This window comes from Eschrichtius robustus, chromosome 3 (assembly GCF_028021215.1).
Source record: "Eschrichtius robustus isolate mEscRob2 chromosome 3, mEscRob2.pri, whole genome shotgun sequence".
NCBI classification, from domain to species: domain Eukaryota; kingdom Metazoa; phylum Chordata; class Mammalia; order Artiodactyla; family Eschrichtiidae; genus Eschrichtius; species Eschrichtius robustus.
Window position 1 is genome coordinate 21,500,725 of NC_090826.1, and position 19,754 is coordinate 21,520,478.

General features: G+C 49.4%; 1 protein-coding gene across 1 annotated transcript in view; it reads right to left on the reverse strand.

Annotated features, from left to right (window-relative positions):
• The window catches only part of SLC9A1 (solute carrier family 9 member A1), a 54,891-nt gene extending 42,492 nt beyond the window's left edge, over window positions 1-12,399 (reverse strand). The window contains exon 1 of the mRNA XM_068539243.1: window positions 11,251-12,399. Coding sequence (XP_068395344.1) covers window positions 11,251-11,602 — 352 coding nt within the window. The 5' untranslated portion in view covers window positions 11,603-12,399. The remainder of the gene's footprint in view (window positions 1-11,250) is intronic.
• Between the last annotated feature and the right edge of the window lie 7,355 nt (window positions 12,400-19,754).

Genomic DNA, 19,754 nt, shown 5'->3' on the forward strand with positions numbered 1-19,754 from the left:
CTCCTCTAAACCCTCAAAAAATTCCATCTGCACCTCGACGCGCACCCACTTTCTACTGCCTGACTCTCCTGCAACTATGCTGAATTTCTCAGACCAGTCCTTGAGCTCCTTGAGAGAAGCAGTTCTTGTGCATCTTTGTTTGTTCCACCAGCCAAGCAGGCCCAGAAGGGTGTGGTAGGGTGCCAGCTCCCCTCCCCCACTGAGCTGTAATCTGAGTCTTGGGCTGGGCTCAGTGAGGTGAGCTGGCCCTGCCTCCACACTGGCATCCTGCCTACCTGGTACGGCATCCAGATTCCTGTGGGCCCTGGCCCCAGGAGATAAGATCTCATTCCCTGGTTTGAGGGCGAAGATGCTATAAAAAGCAGAGCACCCAGGCTCAGTATTGGCTTGTGAAGGAGTACAAAAGCCTGAAGAATTTGATGGGTGAAGGCAGAAGCTTCTGGGTCCCAAGGCTTGCACTTTGTTCTCCTGCAAGGACCTGTATGACCAAAGCCAAATGGCTTCTCGGCCAGGAACAGCTCTTCTGATGGATAGTCCAGCACGAAGCTGCCCTTCCTTAGGCTTTTAGGGCCCACTAGAGAGGTACCAATGCTTAGATACCAACATCAAGGCCAAAGACCACAGCCCCTCCTCTTGGTCCAGCTCTTACTGCCTAGAGGCCCCTGAGTTAGTTAACAGAGCAGGGAAAGCCCTCCCTGCCCTGCCGTTAATTCACATGTGGCTCTGGGCACATCCTCTCTGGACCTTAATGGGGAGATGAGAGGACTGGATCAAAACATCTCCATCTCTCCTTTGGGCCCTGGGGCCACAGGCTATGATAAGGTTCTTTCTACCTCTAACATCCTACAGGTAGAATAATATTGTCTACTTTCACTCCCGGAAGCAGGGTCAGAGCAGGAGATGGGGGTCCTCAATCCAAGAAACAGCAGAGGCCAATCAGGGCTGCCTAGTATTGTGCCCTCAAAGCTTGTCCCCTTAAGAGGCAATGCCTTGTTTCTGCTGCCTCCAAGGTAGCTGCTTCGCGTAACAGAGTCTCAGAGGACTGTCTGGGCCCTGGCCACTTTAGGAAAAAGGGCAGGAGGACTGAGTTACCTCCCAGGGTGTCAGCTGAGCTCACCTTGGAAACCCAGCAGAACCAGGGGGCAGAATGAATCCAGTACTTTCCCTGTCTACACTGGGCAGGGGGAGCCTGCTTCATCTGCTTTGATCCCCAATCCAGAAAAGTTTTTCTCTACTTTACAGAATCATCTTTCCTCCTCTTCTCCTGGGACACAGCTTGTTCACTCTGACTGGGTTCATTCCCCTTGCCTAGAAGGAGTTCTGCAGTTCCCCAGGCAAACCCATCTCATCCCAGAGGTAAGTACCACTTCGTCCAAGGAAAGCCCTTTACCCTTCTTCAGATTCCCACAGGACAAGGGCCAAAGCTCTTAACCTTTGGCCGGGGGGCAGGGGCACAAATCCTGCTGAGAATCTGTGGCTACTATGGGCTTTCTTCCTCTGATACAAAGACACAAATGTCTGCAGATATTTGGAGGGGGATGGTCCATGGGTCCCCTGAACTCCATCAAGAACTCAGAAAGAATCTCAGAAACCTAGATCTAGATCCTAGAAGAACAGCAGGTCACACAGGCCATTCTCCCACCTAAGCCAGGATCCCTTCTAACAGCAAGTCCCCCCTGAATGATGTTCCTCTTCTCCACCTGGCCCACTGCTCAAGATCACCTCCTTCAGGGAGCCTTCCCTTGTCTCTCCCCCTCCTCTCTGAGCCCCTCTGCATCCTAGCCAGAGCCACACAACTTCCCACCTGTGCTTTCTCCCCTGTGTGTTGTCTTACTTCCCCAGCAAGAGAGCTGGCTCTCTGCAGACCCATTCATTTAACCCCATAACCCTGAGCTAGAGTTGGAGATGACCATTACCATGAACTTGAGAATTCTGTGCTTTGAAGCCAGCGCTCATGATAGCAGTGGCCCATTCCCCCAAAGGATGGGGCTGTGGAGATCTCCTTCCGAGGGCCTCAGTCTGCCCAGGCCTCACCAGAGGAGGGGCTCCTCTGGGACAACTGCCTTTCCTGCTGGAAAGTCCCAGAGAGCCTTTCAACAACTGAAATCAACAGACAGGGAAGCTAAGGCCCAGGGAGGCAAAATGACAATATTCAAGAAAGAGGCAGAGCTAGGACTAGGACCCAGGTCCCTGATTCCCAGCCTGGAGCTCTTTTCCTTACACAAGTGGCTTTATAAAAACTAAATCCGGTTACAATAGCCAGGACATGGAAGCAACCTAAGTGTCCATCAACAGATGAATGGATAAAGAGGATATGGCACATATATATACAATGGAATATTACTCAGCCATAAAAAGAAACGAAATTGAGTTATTTTTAGGGAGGTGGATGGACCTAGAGTCTGTCATACAGCCTGAAGTAAGTCAGAAAGAGAAAAATACCGTATGCTAACACGTATATATGAAATCTAAAAAAAAAAAAAAATGGTTCTCACGAACCTAGGGGCAGGACAGCAATAAAGATGCTGACGTAGAGAATGGACCTGAGGACACGGGGAGGGCGAAGGGTAAGCTGGGACGAAGTGAGAGAGTGGCATTGACATATACACACTACCAAGTGTAAAATAGATAGCTAGTGGGAAGCAGCCGCATAGCACAGGGAGATCAGCTCGGTGCTTTGTGACAACCTAGAGGGGTGGGATAGGGAGGGTGGGAGGGAGACGCAAGAGGGAGGGGATATGGGGATATATGTATATGTATAGCTGATTCACTTTGTTATAAAGCAGAAACTAACACACCATTGTAAATTATACTCCAATAAAGATGTTACGATTAAAAAACAAAAAACAACTAAATCCGGGAATTCCCTAGTGATCCAGTGGTTAGGACTCCACGTCTTCACTGCTGAGGGCACGGGTTCAATCCCTGGTCGGGGAACTAAGATCCTGCAAGCCTCGCAGCCACACACACAAAAAAGATTAAAAACTAAAATCTGCCCTCACACTCACACTCATATACGCACAGAGAATTTCTGAAAAGATGCACGAGAAAGTTAACAGTGGTAACCTCTGGGGAGTATGACAGTGGAGGTGGTCAGAGAAGTGAGGAGGAAAACTTTTACTTTTTACCTTAACACCCCTCTCTACTGTTGAACATGTTTTATTTATTCATATTATAAAAATAAACTTGCCACAGAAAGGAGATTCTGGCCCCAGCCCACTCCCAACACACACACAAAAACAAAGAGAAGGCATAAGTCAACCTGTCTAGGTACAACTATAAATTAGCAAGACTGCCTTTTTGCATGGTTTATGGCACTGGTCTCATTAATTCACAGTCACAGTGCGGTTGATGACTCGATGAATCTTCCCAGGAAAAGCTTAATTCAATTAGGGCTCTCGGCAGCTCCCTGAGGAAGCTCTGGTATCTTGCTTTTACTTATACAAATTGAGGGTAAACCAAACAGATGCAGACGTTCCCAGAGAGACCCCACCCAGCCCAGAGAGGATGCCCTAGAAGACCCTCCATTAGAACCAAGCCGAGGGAGGCAGAGGGGGAGGAAGGCGGCTGTGGCAGTAGCACTTACACAGGTGCTGGCTGACACCTAGAGCATCACTCTGTGTCAAGCTGATTTCTTGTCTTCCTCAAAGGCTTCACATGGACACTATCTCTACACGGGAAGTCAGTCATGCACTTATTTGTCCCCCAAGTATTTAGGAGCCCTCCCTCTGTGCCAGGCACAGAGAAGAAAGCAAACAAAGGCTCTGCACTCAAGGGGCTTACATTCTTGTAGGAATCCTGTCCTAAGAATAGCTCTCTCTGTCCTGCCTGCTTGCCTAATTCCTCTCTATCTTCAAGACTGGCTCAAATTCCACCTCCTCTGAGAAGCCTTCCCTAACCACCTGTGCCCTCGGGGACTGCTTGTTCCCTCTGAACTCTGCCTCTGCCAGGAGTCCGCCGAGACCTCAGCACAGATGGACCATTTTCTCCAAACAGACTGGAAGCTCCTGGTGAGCCAGGCCTGGGTCTCACTCTTCTTGGTTCCCCGATGTGCCACAAGCTCAGAGCCCGCTGGCTGGTTTCAGCTGACCTGCCTCTACGACCCCACCTTGGACAGACGAATTAATTAGCTGCTCTCAGTCCTGGCTGGCCAGCCCAAAGCCAGAGCCTCTGTGAGTCTGCCCGGCACACAGCAAGTGCTACGTAAGTGTTAGCTACTTATTATTTTTGTGAGCTCATAGATTCTGCCTGACACAGCTGTGATGTCACCTCTCCGCTTTTCAGTGGCCTGGTCTCAGATAGGCCCAGTGCTGTGGAAGGGCCAGTCTGGGCTTAGGGGTAAGTGTCCCCCAAGGGACCGGGAAGGGGACTTGGGAAGGAATAGGAATTCTCATCCTGAATCTCACTCAGAGCTGATTAAGGCTGTATGTTTTCAGGAAAGAGCTTGCCTGGGTAATTTGGGGAAACTCCAGCTTCTCAGCAAGTCAGTGTCAGAACTCAGGGGTCATGTACGACCTAACAGACTCCAAAACTGGCCCCGCATGTTGAAAGAGCTTTCAGGGGAAGGAAATGAAGTCAGCACGATCCCAGGGAAGGGGGGCAGCCCACTGATCCCGGCCCAACTCAAAACTTAGTTCAGTTAAAATTAGATTAGCCTGTAAGATTAAAAATACCCACATATAATCACGGCCTGCCTTAAAGTATCAGTTGATGTTTGTCAGCATCTAAAGAGATGGTTGGGCCCAGCGCAGTGTGTGCAGACAACCTTGGGGAGACATGTCTGACTCAGACGTTTACAGGGGGAGTGAGTGCTGCAGAAGGAGGCCCACACAGGCAATGGATGACTCAGGAATAACCCAGGTCCTGGGTTTGCTGAGTGAGCCTTCTCTCCCCACCACGGAAGGAAAGGGGGGCAGGTGGGGGAGGGTGACAGGAGGAGGGAGGGAGGGAGGGAGGGAGGCAGGCCCGCCGGCTGTGTACAGGCTGGCATTCCCGAAGGGAGCCCAGGGCTGCTGAGCTCCAGTGCCCTGTCCCTCCTGTGTTTCTGAATGCTACCACCTCTGAGAAGGGCTATTTGCTTCACGGTAAGACTTGGAGGGGGGGGGAGTCACAGTTTTCCCCCCCAACCCAAGAAATGATCCACAGAGAGCAGCCAAGACTTGAAATGCCTTTAATCCTTCCCTGTTCAAAATGATCATGGGAAAAATAAAACTTTTGAACCGAAAGGGAATCAGGGCATGATGATGAAAAGAACAAGAGCTCCAAAGTGAGACAGATCTGGGCTTCAACCCCACTGTTTTCTAGCTGTGCAAGTACCTGACACAGCCTCTACAGCAGGAGCTTAATAAGTGACAGCTAATATAATTAACAAATATTTAACATAAGTATTACAAATTAGGAAATGAGGGCTCAGAGAAGTAGTGCCTTGCCTAAGGTCACACAGCTAGGCAGCAAAAAGCTAGCACCATACCATATCTCAGGGTCTCTTGACCCCTTCCCTCTCCTGCCCCATCCAGCATGTTTTCTGTTGTAATTCACTTCTCTGCCTCTCCCTTCTCCTCCCAGAGGGCCTACAACACATCAAGGGAAAGGAAAAGTTTCCATTTCAAAAGTTTGCTGCTCCCCAGACTGTGAGAATGACAGGTCCCAAGGCTGAGTCAGCCTTCACACTCTCACACACTTTCTTCATACAAATACAGGCATGCTTGAGGGGTTAAGAACTTGGAGTTAAGTTGGCCTGGGCTCCAGACCAACCCAAACCACCATGCTCCTTTAGCCCTTCGCTCCTCCAAGAGGAAACAGTGTCTCTCCTGTCAACTACTCAAGTTACCAACATGGATGTGCCTGGTCATTTACTCTAGTTAAAGACCCTTGGGACCTCTGGTCCCCCTTGGTCTTCACAATGACCTGACCAGGCGGGAAAGAGGACACGGCCTTGGGTTAGAAATCCAGGGATTGTGTCCTTTGCCACTTACTTGCTAAGTGACCTCAGGCAGGTCACAACCTGGGGCTCGGTTTCCTTAGATGTAAAATGGTTACATCAATACCACCTGCTATTCTAACCCACAGGACCACTGAGAAGATCGGAATTAAATACTGTACACGCAAGTGCTTTGGAAACAAGTTACAATACTAATGAGAATTACTACTAAACTCCACCTGCCTTACAAGGCTAAAGAGAGTTGTGCCATTTGCTCCCAGCACAGAGGCTGCCTCTCAGGGGATCCTGCTGGGCCCCAAGGGTAACCAAAAGCAGCCCAGTACCCTTCCAGCCCAGAAGCAGGAGATGGTAATCACAAGGTTAGCCATCCCCTGCTGGGAAAAGGAAACTACTCTTTAAGTGGCATTCCCCTGCCCAAGCAGGGAAGAAGCAAGCTCAGTCAGACCACTGAGAGAGCAAAGAGATGGCAGGCAGGGTCACTAGCAGAGGACAAGGGATAGGCCCAGCCTGGCTGCGGGATTCAGGTACACATATGTGGACTCACAGGGACAGAGGATGGGCCCAAAGCCGGCACAGAACCCCTACAGCTTTCTCAGGGCAGGGAGAGGGCTTCCGCCATCAACAAGTGCCAGAGGGAGTCCTAAAATCCCGGAAGGCAGGTGCAGTGAGCTGGGCACCCACCCCGTGCAGGGGCCCGGGCATCTGCTGAGGAGGACGTGAGGGGCAGGAGATGCAGCTGCACCCTGAGAGGAGACTGTGCCAAGGCTCAAACAGAAGATAAATGGCAATTCAGCATCACAGCAGATAACCCCTTTGGGCTGTTTCCTCATCTGTGAGACAGAGAGCCTTTATCTCATAGGATGATAGTAGGAATTAAATGAGATTACTTTTATAAAGTGCCTGACACCACTCTGTAGATACTTAATAAATGGTAATTCTTACTAAAACACACATCCTCCCCAACAGAAGAGATGTCACAGGGCAGGCTAGGCCTAATGCCAAAGTTGTGGATAAACAATAAGGGATACGGTTTTAGGGGAGAAATGAAAGCAACGGCTGTGGGCTGGAGTGGGCTGGGAAGACCGCCCAAAGTGGAGGAATCTGAACAGGTCCTGGAAGCTGCCACAGCACGCTGGGCTCTGTGCTAGCATTCCACGTTCGGTCTCTACATCCATCCTGGAAGGTAGAGACGGCATCCTTACCTTCCTGATGCGGCAAGTCAGGTTCAGAGAAACCAGGGGCCTGGTCACACAGGTACCGAGGGGCAGGGGCAGAGACCAGGCTTTTGTGACAACGTCTGTCCTTCCCACCAGAGCTGGAGGGGCTAGGTGGGGCGGGAAGGAGAGGCAAGGTGCACCTCATGGGTGTTCAGCTGAATGAAGTCCAGGCGATATGACCAACAGAGGCCCTCTAAGTGTCCTGGAGCCTCAGGACACACATGTCCTACCTGAAGCTTCTTCCCAGTCCCCAGATGACCTCCCCTCCCACTGTCCTGCAGTCACTCAGCTGTTTTCCCAAAGAGGAAAAGGTCACCTCCTTCTTTTTGGAGAGTTCCATCTGGGCTTCTAGAGACAGTTTCAAGGTGACCTTTAAGTTGTTCCTCTCTCATTCTGAGAAGTGAGAGGCGAGTTCTAGTCTTACACAGGAAACCAGTTGCTGGGTCTGATATCCACGCATGTGAAGTGGGCAATAATGATCCCCATCTCCCCTCCTCACAGACTTGCTCTAAGGAGGCAATGGCAGAACACACCTTGCAAACACCAAAACCAGAAAAAGCTGTAAGATGTGAAGGGACAAAGGAAGGTTTTTTTTGTCTCTGGTCAGGAGACGAGATGAATACTTGCTTCATAGGCTGCCAGGAGTTCCGGGTCCGCGATATGTGTAAACAAACGCAGGGGGTGCCAGTGGTGAGCTGGGTTACAGTAAGGCTCTCCCTTGAAACAGGCACTGGACTGGGAGCCAGGTAAACAGGGACAAAGCGGAATTCACGCAGAGTCCGAACCACAATGTAAGGCGGGGCTGGGGGAGGGGAATGGGCCTACTTAAGGCTTGGAGTCATTCTCACAGTTCTCCCAATAGTCTAACCCCAACTCACGTCACGAGCCCCTCCTCACCAAGGAAAAGGCAAGAATCCCTGACTGTCAGAGAGAGAAAAAAGGCCCAGAGACGGGAAGTGACTTGCCTAATGTGACCCACTGAGTCACTCAGAAAAGAATCCAGAAGCATCTACTCTAGAACTTCAGCTCTAACCCCACCCTTCCCACACGCATCTCCGACAGTATCTACCTGAGGCTCTGCTCAACGATTAGGATAGGAGTGAGAACTGCACACAGCACCTTCTATTTTTAAAGGAGGGGTAACTTGCAAGGGAAGCAGCTGCCACAGATGACAGAATGAGGCCTCCAACATAGTTCCTACCCATGCTGGGGTGCTGAGAGAATAGGCAAGACCCCAAAATGAACTCCTAGGCTCCTGGGTATCTGACAGTCCAGAGGGAGCATGGTCTCGGCACACCCCCCATCCCCGAAGTCGGTTGGTGCCATGTCCCCTCCCCACAGGACCTGCTCTGGAGGCAGCTTAAGTGAAGGAAGAACAAAGTCAGTAGGACTGACTTTCAGTCCTTCCTGAAACCTTAAGGAAGGACTGCTGGTGGCAGCCTAGGTTGAGAGATTTGTAATCCTCCAGCCTCAGAGGAAGACTGTAGGAGGGGCTGAGGTAGGGATGCATTTACCTTAGGTGGTTAAAATACCAACAGGAGCAGCTGCAACTCACTGAGTGCTTCCTATAGGTACAAAGCCAGCTTTACGTGCGTTAATTTTTGTCATCATCACGCCAGCAGCATTATAGCTAGATACTATTATTTCCCCCTTTTTATACTTGAGGAAACTGAGGCTCAGAGAGGGTAAGTGGCAGAGTGGTGCCAACCTCAATTCAACACTGCAAAGGGGGAGTTCCCCAGTGGTCTAGTGGTTAGGATTCGGGGCTTTCAACTGCCGCAGCCCAGGTTCAATCCCTGGTTGGGGAACTGAGATCCTGCAAGCTGCGCAGCCAAAACAAAACAAAACAAAAAACAAAACAAAACACTGCAAGGTAAAGGGAAAAACGGGCTTTCACTTTTTGCCACCTGAACTGGGACCCTTAAGATCTTTTGGCCATCTTTCTCTCTGCCCTCTTCCCAGGATGGCCAGATGCTAGGGCACCCCTGTTTTCAGAGGCAGAAAATTGCCCTATCAAGCCAGAGACACAGTCTCTTGGAACTACAAATGCCCTTGGAGATCATATCCAGCCTCCTCACTTTACGATGAGAAAACTGTGGCCCAAGGGTGAGTGACTTGCCAGGGTTACCCAAGTCAGCGGAATGGCAGAAATGTCAGACCAGCAAGAAGCCACAAAGATCAACTGACAAGTGGAGAGGCATGACTGGCCCAAGGTCACAGAGGGAGGTGGTATAAGAGGCCAAGTTTCCTAACTTCTAGACTGATACCCTTGTCATGGCACCACCTCTGCCAGCTGCCCAGGGTCCCGGGCACAGTTTTGGTGGGGACAAAGCAGGCCAAGCCTGACCCCATTAGGATTAGAGGTAATCAGGCCTGCAGAGACAAACTCCTGACTATCCAGAGTAGGATCTTTGTGGTCATGCTGTCAACCCACCAGAAGGCACTGAGATCCACAGTGTGTGCATTAGCCTCTAATGCCCTAACACAATGCCAGGTGAGGGGGTTGGAAAGAGGAGGGCAATTTATAAATAGTGCTTATGAGGCCTCTTCCTGGTCTCACACAGGCAAGTGACACATCAGTCTCTTCAGCTTCTTACCAACAAATTAAGACACAGGGTTTCATGATTCAATTGATACGGTCAAATTTAGAGAGTCTTGCCAGTTTCACAGGTGGGCGAGACCTGCAGAAAAAGGCCCCAGCTTTTTCAAGGTCATGTATTTGTCAGAATCAGTACACATGGCTCCCCTTGCCCAGGCCTCGATTTTTTCCGGGAAGCTGGCTGCCATCAGGGGATAGGTGCTGGTGGCCCAGCTCCATGTGCAGGCCTGCTACTGTCACAGCACCAAAGCCCCGTATCAGGAAGCCAGCTCCTGGATCTGTCAAAACAGAAGCACGAGTGCCCTCCTGCAGCATGTCCCAGAGCCTGCCTCATACCAGCCTGGCATCGCCACTCAGCTCCTGCATGTCCTTGGGAAAGCTGCAAGGCTTCCTGCCAAAAGTCACAAACTCTCCAAACCCAAACCAGCAGAGTTGCAGGCCCCCGTGCCTTCCACAGCTAGCTGGGGGCTAAAAAAGCAAAGGCAGCTTTCAAACTCCCCCACCCCCCGCCTCCCGGACACCACTTCAAGGGACTTCTGGGCTCTGCAGGCTCTGGTGAGCTCCATCAATCACCCAGCAGAGCAGAGCGCTCAGGCCTAGCAGGGAGACGATCCTCTGGAAGGGAACAACTCTTCTGTTTCCTTCTCCCAAAAAGAACGTTTCAAAGTCTCTTCAGATCAGAACATGCTGAGCTCCTCCACCTGTCCCTCTCCCTCTTGGATGAGCAGCCGGCAGGCCAACATGACAGCACCTTGAGACACAGCTGGGTGCAACCTGGAGATGAGCTGGGGCCAGACCAAGCTTGACCCTCCTCCACTCTCCCTCCACCCCCAAACCAGACTGCAGGAATTCCCAAGGCCCCTGTCCCATAAACAGTATAAGGAATGGCATTCCCAGGCAGGAAACTGACTCAGGGGCTCCTGACCAGCCTGGGCAGGCAAAGCTGACAGATAACACGCTGGGGATGAAGGAAGGTGAGGATATGGGGATGCCTCATCTTCCACCACACCTGTAAGTCTCCAGCACACAGGTCCCCCACTACACTCAAACTCCTTAGACAAACCAAGTAGAAATAGCCTCCATCCTGGAACACCCTCCCATGAAGCATGTAATTACACTGGTCGCTGTGGACAGAGTGGACTGTGCCACTTGCTGAAGACACTCCTGTCTCACACAGCTGGGTCCCTGGCTCCCCTCGGGGTCTGTCCCAGCCAGAGGAGACTTGCCAGGCCTGGAAGCCTCGCTGAAGGTACCTGGTACCTGAAGCATCCCATCTTCTCCCATGAACAATGCTGCCTCCAATCTTAGGAGGCCTCAGACCACAGAGGCCACAGAGCTCCCGTTTGAGAAGGACCACGATGATGGGATAGAGGCTGCCTACTTTACAGGAGTAGTCCAGACCTTTATTCCTAGGCAGCCTCAAGTGGTAAGGATGGTTCAAGAAGCTCATTAGTTTGGTGGCGGTGGAAGCATCGGGGGCGAACTGCACTTACCTATCTTCATAAGGCAGGCCAGCAGGATCCAGAGGGAGATTTCGAAGGGTGTGCGCACGTGTGTGTAGTCGATGCCCAGGACTGGAAAGGCCTTTCGAGACTTCAGGCTGTGTTCAGTGAAGGAATGGTTAACAGGGCGGCTCTCGGGGGCGAGCTCCGGTGGGGCGGTGGTGACCTCCCCAATGGAGCGTTCCCGTGGCGGCTCTGAGCCTCTGATGGTGCTGGCAGTAGGGCTGGGCTGGAGGCCATGGCTTCTAAGAACGGGTAGCAGCCCCACCAAGGCTACTGCCACGAGCAGGGAAGGGAAGATTCGAGGCGGAGAGAGGCCACAGACACCAGACCAGAGAAGCATCCTGCTGACACCCTCGACCCTTAGCAAAGTGAGAGTAAGACCTGGGACATAGGTAGCAGGGGGTCAGCAGCGGGGGAAGAGAGACTGGGGGAGTCTCTAAGCAAAGTTCATGTTTTAGAGATGTGTTTTTGTGGAAGCAGTCCTCTGGAAGTGGAGGAAGGCTGGGTTCACGATCTAGAACTCCAAACTGGGGAACAGGGACAAGGACTCAGGACCGTAAGAGAAGACCAAAAGGTCTGGAACTCCAGGCCTGGGAAAGGGGGTGGGGGAGGGGAGAGACTGCACCCTAGGGACAGAGGAAGGGACAGGATGGGTTGGATCCCAGGCAAGGAAAAGGAAAAGGGAGGGTGGGGACCCTCGGCTGAGGAAAGTGACTGATGAGCTGGGACTCGGCTAAGGTAAGGGAAAGGGAGCCTGAGCTAAAGGAAGGGGATCGAAGGAGGTGAGACCCAGTCCAGGAGAAGAAGAGAGGGGGCTGAGAGCCCAGGCTGCGAGGAAGTGAAGCCAGAAAGCGGCCGGGAGTTTCCCCACCCAAAGAAGGACCGGGGTGCAGGCGCGCCGGGCTGAGATTCCGGGGAAATGGAGGGAGGCGGAAGGCGGAGGCAGGCGGCCTGGCGAGAGGGCGCCTTGGCGCGCGCTGAGGGCGGCTCGCGGTGGGCCAGCAGCGAAACGCCCCTCCTTGCGGCCCCGGCGCGGTGCTGCGCTGCGCCCTGGCCCAGCTTCAGTTTCTCCGCGTCCTGCTCCACTTCCAGTTGCAGCCCCGGCCCCAGCCCCGGCGGCGGCGGACTGATGCCTCTCTGAGCCCGGCGCTGCCACTTATAGGCACCAGCGAGCAGCCGGTGCAGCGGGCTAGAAGGACCTGTCAGCGCCCGCTCAACGCAGCGACCCCTGTCTCCGAGGAAAGGAAGTATCGCGTCCAAAGAGGAGGGAGAGTCAGAGATGGCAAAAAAAAAAGTCCTGAATCTACAGAGATTCTAACTAACATGAGTAAAATGCTCTACTACTTACAAAGCGCCTTCACATCCACATCCACAGTCTCATGGAGACTCCCCAATAATCTTGTGAAGGATGTATTATTATCTTATACATTTAGTTACGATGTGATCTTGAGCAAATTACTTAACCTCTCTGTTGCACAGTTTTCTCATCTGAAAAAGTGGGGATAACAGGAGTGCCTATATCTGCTGTAGTATAGTATATGTGATGACTAAATGAGATAATCTATCTGCTGTAGTATAGTATATGTGATGACTAAATGAGATAATCTATGTAAAGTGTTTAGAATGGAGCCCAGCACAGAGAACAATTACTATGGTTCCACTTTTGCAGATGAGGAAACAGGTAAAGAGAGTTCCTTAACTAGTATGTAAATAGTTATATCGGTTTGCTAGGGTTACTGTAACAAAGTACCACAAACTGGGTGGCTTAAAGAACAGAAATTTACTGTCTCATATCCTGGAGGCTAGAAGTCTGAAGTCAAGGTGTCAGCAGAGTTGGTTCCTTCTGAGGGCTGTGAGGAAGAATCTGTTCCATGCGTCTCTCCTAGCTTCTGGTGGTTTACCAACAATCTTTGGTGCTCCTTGATAACTCCAGTCTTCACGTGGTGATCTCCCTGTGTCTCTGTCTCTGGGTCCAGATTTCCCCTTTTTATAAGGTTTCCAGTCACACTGGATTAGGGGCCCACCCTAATGACCTCATCTTAACTTGATCATTTTCAATAACCCTATTTTCAAACAAGTCCACATTCACAGGTGCTGGGGGTTAGAACTTCAACATCTTTGTGGAGGACAAAATTCAACCCACAGCAGCAGTGGAACTGAGATTTGAACATACAGTGTTGGTTGGAATTTGTAAGATTTGAGAGATCATGGCCATACACTGGAATCCTTGGAAAGCTTTTAAACACTACCATTGCCTAGGGCCTTCAGAGGTTTGTATCCACTTCCTCCAGGGTAGTGCCCAAGCAAGATGGATAGTTTTTCAAAAGTTTCCCCAGGTGATTCTCAACTAGGGTTGAGAATTATTGAGATTACTGAAATGCCACCCTTGTTTTGCAGAAGAGTGAATCAAGGCAGAGGAAGTCCAAGTGACTAGCTTGAGATCACAAAATGATGTCAAAGGGCTTAGTTCAGTTTAGCAACTATTTATGGGCCTCTTGACAAGGCTTTGTGCTGGGCTTTGGCAACACAGACATAGACATGGGGAAGAAGGAGGTGGCAGTGTTTAGGAGGGGGCACAAAGTGGACACAACAAGGGCTTCTAGGGTGCTGATAATGTTCTCTTTCTTTACTGGGTGGTGGTTACAAAGGTTACACAGATGTAGTTGTTCTGTGATAACTCATTGAGCACTCATGATCTGTGTACTTTTCATGAGATATGCTCTCCTTTCACATAAAAGTATATTCAAATGCTACTAGAGTGATGTGATTATGACTGAAGGTGCCAACATTAAACTGAATTCTCTGTACTTCACATTCTCCTGGCACAGGTCCAGCCACTTGGGAGATGACAGAAGAGCCTAGAAAAGCCTTCAGAGAAATCCAAGGGCCTTGTGTCACCTGGAGCAGATGAAAGGAGAACATCAGCTATAATGGAAATAACCAAAGAGAGGAAAAGCATTTAGGACAAGGATCAGAACAATGACAATATGCCTCACATGGTTCGGTCCTTTATAGTTTACAACCAAGTGCCCCAGGTTTATCAATGATCCAAGTCCTGGTGCTCAATAAATAGTAGCTATTATTCTCATTTCCATTTTACAGATGAAAAAACTGAGGAGTCAGAGACATAAAGCCATTTGGCCAAGATCACACAGCTATTAGGTAATAGATCCAGGACTTAAGTCAGTTTTCTAACATCTTAATCCATAGCTCTTTCAAAACACCACAGGTTCAGTGTAGAAAGAAGGAGGCAAAGGTGGGGCTAGTGGAGGGAATTTATGCAGGTGACATGGGCCAGAACCCTGAGACCTATAGTCCTTTCCAGTCTTTTTTTTTTTTTTTTGCCATGCCGCGTGGCTTGCGGGATCTCAGTTCCCAGGGATTGAACCCAGGCCACGGCAGTGAAAGTGCCAAATCCTAACCACTAGACCATCAGGGAACGCCCAGTCCTTTCCAGTCTTGAGGTCAACATTCACCCATGCACTCTGATCCTCCTCACTCTCTGACCCTCCCTCATTCCGGTCCTCAGTCAGTCCTTGGGTGCCAGCCTTGGAGGTAGCAGATCCTATGAGGACCAGGAAATAGCAGCCCTAAGATCCTCCACAGCCTGGAGAAGGTTGTATCAACATGACAGTGCCAGGAAAGAGCCATTGGGAAAAACCACCTGGGACAGCCCATGACCAAGGCCCAGCCTGGACCAGGCAGTATAGCATAAGAATTAAGATTAAGAATCTAGCCAGATTGTCTAGGTTCAGATCCCCACACCACCACTCACTAGTTAGAAGACCTTGGGTAAATCAGTCAACCTCCCTGATTCACTGTTTCTTCCTCCATCACATGGAAACAATAATGCCAATCTCATGGGGCTGTTCTAAGGGTCTTAGCCAATGTACATATAGAACTCAGGGCAGCAGCCAGCAAGTACCACATATATTTACCATCTTTATCTTTATTTACATGTACTGAGGGCCTCAAATGTAGACTTTCAGTGTTAGGGCCACATGAAGTCATACATTCAGACACAGAAACACAGGCTAGAAAGAAGTCCCTCACATCTGTGAAACTGGTCCCATCATCAGACCACTCCCCCATGGTATGCTATGAATTTAATAATTTTATATAAATTATATTGCTGTGTATTCCACATGTTTTTTAAAATTTATTATTTATTTTATTTTATTTATTTTTGGCTGCTTTGGGTCTTTGTTGCTGTGTGCGGGCTTTCTCTAGTTGCAGTGAGCAGGGGCTACTCTTCGTTGCGGTGTGCAGGCTTCTCACTGCGGTGGCTTCTCTTGTTGTGAAGCAGGGGCTCTAGGCGTGCGGGCTTCAGTAGTTGTGGCACATGGGCTCAGTAGTTGTGGCTCATGGGCTTAGTTGCTCCGCGACATGTGGGATCTTCCCGGACCAGGGCTCGAACCCGTGTCCCCTGCATTGGCAGGTGGATCCTTAACCACTGCGCCACCAGGGAAGTCCCTCTGCATGTTAAAAGCATGATCTTGTTGAAGGTAATCAGTTAAAATATGCTACAATATTTGTAACCCTGTTTTAGCAAGTCCTCTTTTTTTTTTTTTTTTCTGGCCACCCCAGGCGGCATGTGGAATTTCCTGGACCAGGGATTGACCAGGGATCGAACCCATGCTCCCTACAGTGGAAGCACAGAGTCTTAACCAATGGACCACTGGGGAAGTCTAGCAAGTCCTCATTTTTTAACCATTGCAGGCCCACATTGCCCTTGACTCAGAGGGGCCATATATCTGCAGACTCTTCTTCCTGCAGATCCAGAACAGTCTCAGGATGCCTGGGCCTGGGTGGTATCCCCCCTTGCTTAGGCCATGTCTGCTCCTCAGTCCCCCTCATTGAATCCTTTTGCTAAAAGGAATGGGAATTTTATGGAATTGCTATAGCTATGACAGATGTGTAGCAAACAATGTGTGGTGCTTGGAAAGGATCCTGTGGGCCACTTACTAGCTGTACATCATGAGCAAGTCATATTTTGTTTATGTCACTCAGTTTATTCATGTGTATAAAAGTGGGTGAGGTCAGAACACCTGCCTTTAAGGTTAGTGCAAGGATTAAATGGCTGACGTATGTCAAGCTCAGTTACTTACACATTATTGGCACTCTGTAACTGAGTTCATTTCCTTATTTCCTTTGTTATATAACATCACAGCCCTGCAAGGTCCTCTTCTTTTTTTTTAATAGTCTTTTTAAAAAATATTTATATATGTATGTATGTATGTATTTATTTTGGCTGCGCCAGGTCTCAGTTGTGGCACACGGGATCTTCGTTGCAGCATGTTTAGTTGCGGCATGCGGGATCTTCAGTTGCAGCATGCAAACTTCTTAGCTGCGGAATGTATGTGGGATCTAGTTTCTCGACCAGGAATCGAACTCAGGCCCCCCGCGTTGTGAGTGCGGAGTCTTACCCACTGGGCCACCAGGGAAGTCCCAAGGCCCTCTTCTTTCAGTCTCCCCTTCACTCACTTCACTCCAACCACACTGCCTCCTTGCTATTTCTCAAACACTGCCAGCCACACTTCTACCTCAGGGCCTTAGCACTTGCTGTTCCTTCTGCCTGGAACACTCTTCTCCAGATATCCACTCGGCCTACTCCATCACATCCCTCAAGCCTTTCCACAAATCTTCCTTCTCACCACTACTATGTGGTGACTCCTGATACTTCCCCTACCTGACCACTACTACCACTACCACTCAGGCCCAGCCACCTTCTCACATATGATATAATAAACCTATTTACTGTATTTATTGTTTACTGCCATTCCCCCCCCATAGGATGTGAGCTCCAGGAGAGCAAGAGAGCCCTAATGAATGAATGAATGACAAGGTATATTACTTGCACATGAGAAAACTAAGGTTCCAAGGAGAGAGTCAGTTGTGGCCACAGAGCTGGGAAGAAGGGGAGCCAGGTGAGAATCCAAGTCTGTCTGACTCTGAAATCCAAGCTTTTCCCACTTCTCTGGGCTGATAGCCAGCATGAAAAAACACGCACGTCCTCGGCAACTAGGAGAGAGTTGGTAAGGAGGTAGAATTTGTGATCCAGTGAATGGCTTTTAAGCTAAATTCATAATTCACTTAATAAACATTTAGCACCTACCGTGTGCAAGTCCCTGTGCTTCCTGCCGTGGGAGACTTGACTATGAATCTGATAAACACCCATCGGTGAACTTGAAACTCTTATATCTACTCACAGGCTGGAAATCCTGTGGGCACCTCCATCTCCACAGGTACTAAACGCAGCCCCCCACCTTCCCCTGAACTTGCTACCACTCCACCTTCTCAGGTACAGATTGCTTGGCCCTGCTGGAAACATTAGGATTTAGTAGGCTGGAGGGGAAAGGCCCAGGGTTTGAATTTTATTGAGTGCCCTTGGGAGATTTTGATGCAGATGGTCCTGTCTACACTTTGGAAAACTCTGGCCTGGACTATTCAAGTAAACTTTTTATTGTTCCCACATCCAGTCTGCGCTACACACAGCTTTCAGGGAGAACATTCTGAGCCATGGTCCCCCTGTTTAGACAGCTGCAGACCCCATTCCGGACATGGCACTCAAGGGCCTTCACACATTCAGGCCCACAAACTTTTTTTGCCCTCTGATTATTTACAAAGACATTTGAAAGTGTAAAGATAATATAACAAACCAAATTTTTTACCTTTCTGAATTATCAGCTGTTACAGTTTGTTCTATTTGCCTTCAATTTTTTTTTTTTTTTTACAGATATCTACACTATTTTATCAAATTTTAAAGTCTCTTTGAACCTTCACTGACATCAGCCTCTATCAAGAATGTAATGTAGGACTTCCCTGATGGTCCAGTGGTTAAGACTCTGCCCTTCCAATGCAGGGGGTGAAGGTTTGATCCCTGGTCGGGGAACTGATATCCCACAGGCTACACGGCCAAAAAAAAAAAAAAGTAATGTACATCAACCTCTACCAATGACAGGGCAACCTCTATCATGAGCGTAATGCTTTTTTTTTTTTAATTTAATTTTATTTATTTTATTTTTGGCTGCTTTGGGTCTTCGTTGCTGCGCGCGGGCTTTCTCTAGTTGCAGTGAGTGGGGGCTACTCTTCGTTGCGGTGAGTGGGCTTCTCATTGTGGTGGCTTCTCTTGTTGTGGAGCACGGGCTCTAGGCGTGCAAGCTTCAGTAGTTGGGGCATGCGGGCTTCAGTAGTTGTGGCTCATGGGCTCTAGAGCGTAGGCTCAGTAGTTGCGGCGCACGGGCTTAGTCTCTCCGCGGCACGTGGGATCTTCCCGGACCAGGGATTGAACCCATGTCCCCTGCATTGGCAGGCAGATTCTTAACCACTGCGCCACCAGGCTAGCCCGCATTATTTTGACACCTTAACACACATCTGTTCACCCCACTCTCCCTTCCAGCTATTGCCAAAACCTTGAGAGAATTGTCTGTACTGCCTGCATCGTTTCTCTCCTCCCAGACTCTCAAATCTGATCCAGTTAGGTTTTCACCCCCGTATGGTGTACCTAAAACCACTCTTGTCAATGTCACTAATGACCTCTGTAGGAGAATAAAAATCTCTTCCTCTGCCCATCTTAGCTTCTCCAGCTGGGGCTGCGTAAATTATACTGGCAAAAGACAGATTAACAAGAGAAGAACAAACAGAAGTTCATAAACATGTGCATCATATACCCAGAGATGAGTGACTCAAAGATTAGTTAGAACTTGGGCTGATATAGCATCTTAGCAAAGGAATGGTAAACTTTTAGATAAGTGACAAGAGAAAGGAAAATGATCTGACTCTAGGGGCAGGAAATTGTGGGAAGGCAAATCAAGGGAAATGATGGTAGATAAAGGTTAGTTAGTAAAGTTTGTATATAGATTCCTCCGGAGCTGTCTCTAGGCTGATAAGGGTCTAAAGTTGTCTCTGGTGATTGACTTCTGTCCTTCCCGGTAGAGACAGGAGGAGGGACACCTTTATAGATGTGTGTCCTACTTTTATGCAAGTAAGGGTAGGGTAGAGAAGCCTCTCCTTCTTCTCAATTGCCTCTACCTCAAAATAATCCTTATTTGACGTGAGTTGCAAAAAATAGTAATAATAATAATCCTTATGCCAAAGTGGCATATTTTGGGATGGCACATTCTGCCACCCTGTACCTCCATGTTGCTTGATCAAATGGTCATTTCTCAGTCCTCATCTTTCTTTACCCATCAGCAGCCTTCAACACATTTGATCACCTGATCCTTCTTGAATCACTTTCTTCAATTAGCTGGCTCTCTCTCCTGGCTTTTCTCCTGGTTTTTCTCCTGCCTCACTGGCTGCTCCTTCTCAGTATCCTGTCGCTGAATTCTGCCCCTTCTCCCTTTCCTCCTCCTTAGCTGCAAACTCTGAATGTTGGGGCCCCAGTGTTCAGTTCTCACATTTTCACTGCTCTATATCTGTATTCATTTCTCTGGTGATCTCATCCTTTCTTGTGGTTTCAAATAAGATCTATATGCAGATGATGCATAGAT